The 5,384-nt window shown below is 39.3% G+C and overlaps 1 protein-coding gene across 2 annotated transcripts in view; it reads left to right on the top strand.

Annotated features, from left to right (window-relative positions):
• Window positions 1-5,384, top strand: part of CHMP3 (charged multivesicular body protein 3) — a 39,757-nt gene that overhangs the window by 18,377 nt on the left and 15,996 nt on the right. For both annotated transcript variants that reach the window (XM_006763980.2, XM_006763981.2), the window contains one exon: window positions 4,164-4,343. In XM_006763980.2, coding sequence (XP_006764043.1) covers window positions 4,164-4,343 — 180 coding nt within the window. The remainder of the gene's footprint in view (window positions 1-4,163; window positions 4,344-5,384) is intronic.

Below are 5,384 nucleotides of genomic sequence, written 5' to 3' on the forward strand. Positions count from 1 at the left end.
GTGCAGGGGTTTGGGAGTCCCTCAGCCCAGTCTGCCCCCTCTCCAATCTGGGACCCCTCAAGGAATGTCCGACTGGGGGATCGGACCTAAACAGGCAGTCAGACATCCCTCTCGCAATCCAGAACTGCTGGCCCCTAACCGCTCTCCCCTGCCAGCCTGGTCACCCCTAACTGCTTTCCCCTGCAGGCCTGGTCCCTCCCAACTGCCCTCCCCTGCAGGCCTGATCACCCACAACCACCCTCCCCTGCTGGCCATCTTGTGTTTTGGAGTGATGGTCAATTTGCACATTACCTCTTTATTAGATAGGATGGCTTTATGGAATGCAAATTAAATAAACTGTTACATAAATAAGGAATGCAATTCCATTTTCACTACTCTAAGCATGGCTGTAAATTGAGGAAAATATATTTATAAGTAAATTGTTGGGTACCACTTAAAATTAAGGAGACTTGCAAAGAGATAATGACATTTAAAACTTTTATGATTTTTAACACTTTCATGATTGGAGTAAAATTAATACCATAAAAATATCCCAATGTCACCTTCTTAAAAAAAGAATTGGATGTCTAGGGCGGGGGGAAAAAATTGGACACATATGTAATACCCTTTGTAATAAAAAAAAAAAGAATTGGAGAGGGGAATTCCATTCCCAGCCACAATGGAGTGAGGGATTCAGACTTGCACTCTCATTGTAAATAAAGAACTGGACAAAGTCTATGAAACCCAATTTTGCAAACATTGGACAACTGGCAATGCAGAATTTTGATCACTGAGAGAAGGGAAACAAAGGGAGAGAGCCCTAATATGCATGTCCCTGATTTTCTGCCTGGAGCAACTTTCTGGACCATACATAGTACGTGGAAGGGGATTGTAAGCAGAGCATGGTGGTCTCACTGAGTTGGGGAAACAGATCGGGGGTCAGGGAGGCTGCAGTGGCTGGACTTTGTGGGCCAGTGTATCAGAGGGAAGGGCACTGCCCAGATAAAGGGCCCCACACATCCTCATGGGGTCTCATTGAGTCTCTGGCTGAATACTGTGCCCTGTATACTTAGAATGAGATTCCAAGTGGTTGGGCAAAGAACAATTACTGAGGACAGATCAAACTACTAGGAAGCTATAGGCTAAACAAGCCCCAGCACTAACAAGGAATTGAGAGATGGTAGACTTCTGATCCCACACAGTAATAAGACTTTTTTGAACATCTGGTACAGTTAATAGAGACCCCAGAAGGACTATGTCTTGATATTAAGACTAAATAGTCCTAGATTAAAGGCCGCCATAAGTCCATAGCAATAGCTTAAATTCAAGTCTTGAAACCTGATCAGGCAATTTAACTGTCTTCCAAATAAAGATGCTCTTTACAAGAACAAAAAATTTAGACACTTGGCAATTACTGGGAAGAAGCAGGACAGTGGGAATCAAAATCAGGAAATATAAATAGACTAAAAAAACCCACAATAATGATTGAAGGCAGACAAGAATTTTAGACAGGTTGATCCCCAGTGGGGGGCGTTCAGGAGGCAGCCAATCAATGATTCTCTCTCATCATTGATGCTTCGGTCTCTCTTTCCTTCTCCCTTTCTCTCTGAAATAAATAAAAAAATATATAAAGTTAAAAAAAAAGAAAAGAGCAAAGTGGAACTTCTAGAAATAAAAGATCTGAAATAAAAAGAAAATAAAAATGTCACTGAATGGGTTTAATAAGCAGATTAGACACTACAGAAAACAAGATCAGTGAAATTGAAGATACCAATGCAAACTTTTTTTTTAAAATATATTTTATTTATTTTTTACAGAGAGGAAGGGAGAGAGATAGAGAGTTAGGAACATCGATGAGAGAGAAACATCGATCAGCTGCCTCCTGCACATCTCCTACTGGGGATGTGCCCGCAACCCAGGTACATGCCCTTGACCGGAATCGAACCTGGGACCCTTCAGTCCTCAGGCCGACGCCCTATCCACTGAGCCAAACCGGTTCCGGCGCCAATGCAAACTTTTAAAACTATAGTACAGAGAGGAAAACAATTTAAATATATTTTTATTGATTTCAGAGAGGAAAAGAGAGGGAGAGAGAGAGATAGAGGGAGAATCGTCGACCAGCTGCCTCCTACAAACCCCACACTGGGGACCAAGCCTGCAACCCAGGCATGTGCCCTGACCAGGAATCGTACCATGACCTGGTTCATAGGTTGATGCTCAACCATTGAGCTGCACTGCTCAGGCGAGAGGAAAAAGTTTTTTTTAAAAAAGAATGAACCTGTGGAACAATATCAAGTGGTCCAACATGTAATTTGAGTCTCAGAAGGAGAGGAGTCAGATAAAATGATAACTGATGAATACTGCAAACACAGAGATACAAGCAATTCTTCAAACAGGATCAACACAAAACCATACCAAGGCATATCACAATTTAGATCATTCATGTTGCCTCTCTGAGATGAACACAGCCTGCCCCCCACCCCCCAACTATAAAGGAAATAATCTACATATTGAGGCAGAAAAGTATAAATAAGAAAGTTAAAATCACCCTGAAATCCTATCAGCAGTTCTCAACCTGTGGGTGGTGACCCCTGAAAATACATCCTGCATATCAGATATTTACATTACAATTCATAACAGTAGCAAAATTACAGTTATGAAGTAGCAACAAAATTAATTTCATGGTTGGGGGTCACCACAACATGAGGAACTGTATTAAAGGATCGCGGCATTAGGAAGTTTGAGAACCATTGAGAGAGAGCATCTTGGTGATCATCCCTTCCAGATATATGTCTGTCGATAGTTGCAGTTATACACAAGCATTTGTTTATAAATGGATTATAATATTCTTGTTGCTGCTTTATTTCTTACAGCAAAATATGCATAACATAAAATTGACAATTTTAATTATTAAGTGTACAGTTCAGTAACATTAAGTCTATTCACATTGCTGTGTAACCATCAGCACTGTTTATCTCCAGAACTAATCTTTCCTCCCGTACTGAACTCTGTACCATTAAGCAGTAACTCTCCATTTCCTCCTCTCCCACATTCCCTGGTAATCACTGTTCTACCTTCTGTCTCTATAGTTTGACTGTTATGTTACCTCATAAAAGTGGAATCAAACAATTTTTCTTTGAATTTGGGTTATTTTACTTACCATAATGCTTTTAAGATTCATCCATGTAATAACATATATCAGAATTTCCTTTTTAAAATTGAATAATATTCTATTGTATATATGTACTTCATTTTGTTTATTGATCTATCAATGGACATCTGGGTTATTTCTACCTTTTGGCTGTTGTGAATATGCTGTTATGAATATGAGTGTACAATTATCTGTTTGAGTCCCTGCTTTAAATTCTTTTGTGTATATACCAGAAATGGGTCAAATAGTAATTCTCTATTTAAATTTTGAAAAACTGTAGTGTTTTCCATAGGACTGTACCATTTTACATTTTTAACATCCAGGACTAAGATTCAAAGCAACCACAGAAAAAGACTATAGAAGAAAGTCACTGTGCATGCCCAGGAAAAGATGCAGACTCTGAAAAGACCTGAGAAGTCTAAGTTTACACCTCAAGCTGATTCTCAGCACAGATATCCTATGACAATAAAAGTTTTAAAAATAGCAAATTCTGGGGAAGTGGTAGAATTTCAAGAGTTATGTGATCATTCAAATGTCCCATTTTCAACAACAACAACAAAAAATTACAAGGCATACAAAGAAACCTAAAGTATTGTCCATTCAACAATAAGTAAATCAGCAGAAATTGTTCCTGAGAAAGACTAGATGACAGATTTACTAAACAAAGACTTTAACACAGCCATCTTACAGAGGAATAAAGTAAGATGCCTCCTACACACCCCCAACTGGGGATTGAACCCACAACCTGGGCATATGCCCTCACTGGGAATTGAACTCTGACCTCTGGTTCATAGGTTGACACTCAACTACTGAGCCACGCTGGCCGGGCAACTTTTACTTTTACTCTTAAATTACTTTAACGTTGTATCTGGAAATAATAAATACCCATCACGTTAATTAGCTTACTTTTGTTTATATTCTCCTAACTGTTTTCCTATTTAACAGACATATTTAGATCGCAATAAGAACAGATTTGAGACCCAATAATTAAGGGGTTTACCCTTAATTTTTTGTTGTTTTGCTTTAAATTTAGATATTCAAAGAGAAGAAGAAAAAGTGAAACGATCTGTGAAAGATGCTGCCAAGAAGGGTCAGAAAGACGTCTGTGTGGTCCTGGCCAAGGAAATGATCAGGTCAAGGAAGGCTGTAAGCAAGCTCTATGCATCCAAAGCTCACATGAACTCTGTACTCATGGGGATGAAGAACCAGCTGGGTAAGAAGGCCATTGCCTTACCACCACCTAGTCAAAAGTAGAAGCAAGAAAGAGAGAAACATTTATTTGTTTCCTCCTGTATACCCCCCAACTGGGATCAAACCCACAACCCAGGCATGTACCCTGACCGGGAATTGAACCTGCAACCTTTTGGTGCGTGGGATGATGCTCCAACCAACTGAGCCACCTGGCCAGGGCTTTAATTTTTATTTTTTTATCATTGTCTTAGTTTGGGTGTTATATAAAATGCAAAATATTACTATCATTAGTTTTATTGTTACTTTTCTTTTTACCAGTGTTGTTGAAGTAATGGCAGTCTACACATAAAACTGCTTTGTTTAAAAGTTAGAATGTGCCTGACTGGCGTGGCTCAGGGGTTGAGCATCGACCTATGAACCAGGAGGTCACGGTTCGATTCCTGGTCAGGGCACATGCTTGGGTTTCGGGCTCAGCTCCCGGTGGTGGGGGGAGTGCAGGAGACAGCCAATCAATGATTTTCTCTCATCATTGATGTGTCTATCTTTCCCTTTCTCTCTGAAATCAATAAAGATATATATTTTTAAAAGTCAGAATGTATTTCCTCATGTGAACAGTGTTATAGAGTGACCTGAGAGTTGAGTCATAGTTAAACTTTGCATCCAGTTGGTTTCTGTTCTTACTTAATTTCTGTTAAATGAAGACATCCTAATGCAGAGCTATAGTTGCTCACAGTGGCAGCAAGTGACTGTCAGAAATTTATACTTAGTATGGGCTCAGAAATTATGGAGAAACTTTCCACTAAAGAGTATTGTCAACTCTCTGTCAGATACTACATTGATGAGCACATCACACTCAAAAGTTAGAAGACTGAATTTTCATTTTAAAGGCTGGTTCCAAATTAGTACCTAACCCATTATTTGATTGTATTTAGCTCTGAAGGTATTTCTTTACGTTCAGTTTTAATTTAACACTTGGATGTAGCCTTTAAATACTAGTATGTGTAATGACTACATCATCAGTTTCTTTCTCCAGATACTGACGAAGATAATCATGGGTTGGGAA

This window comes from Myotis davidii, unplaced genomic scaffold, assembly GCF_000327345.1.
Source record: "Myotis davidii unplaced genomic scaffold, ASM32734v1 scaffold339, whole genome shotgun sequence".
NCBI classification, from domain to species: Eukaryota; Metazoa; Chordata; class Mammalia; order Chiroptera; family Vespertilionidae; genus Myotis; species Myotis davidii.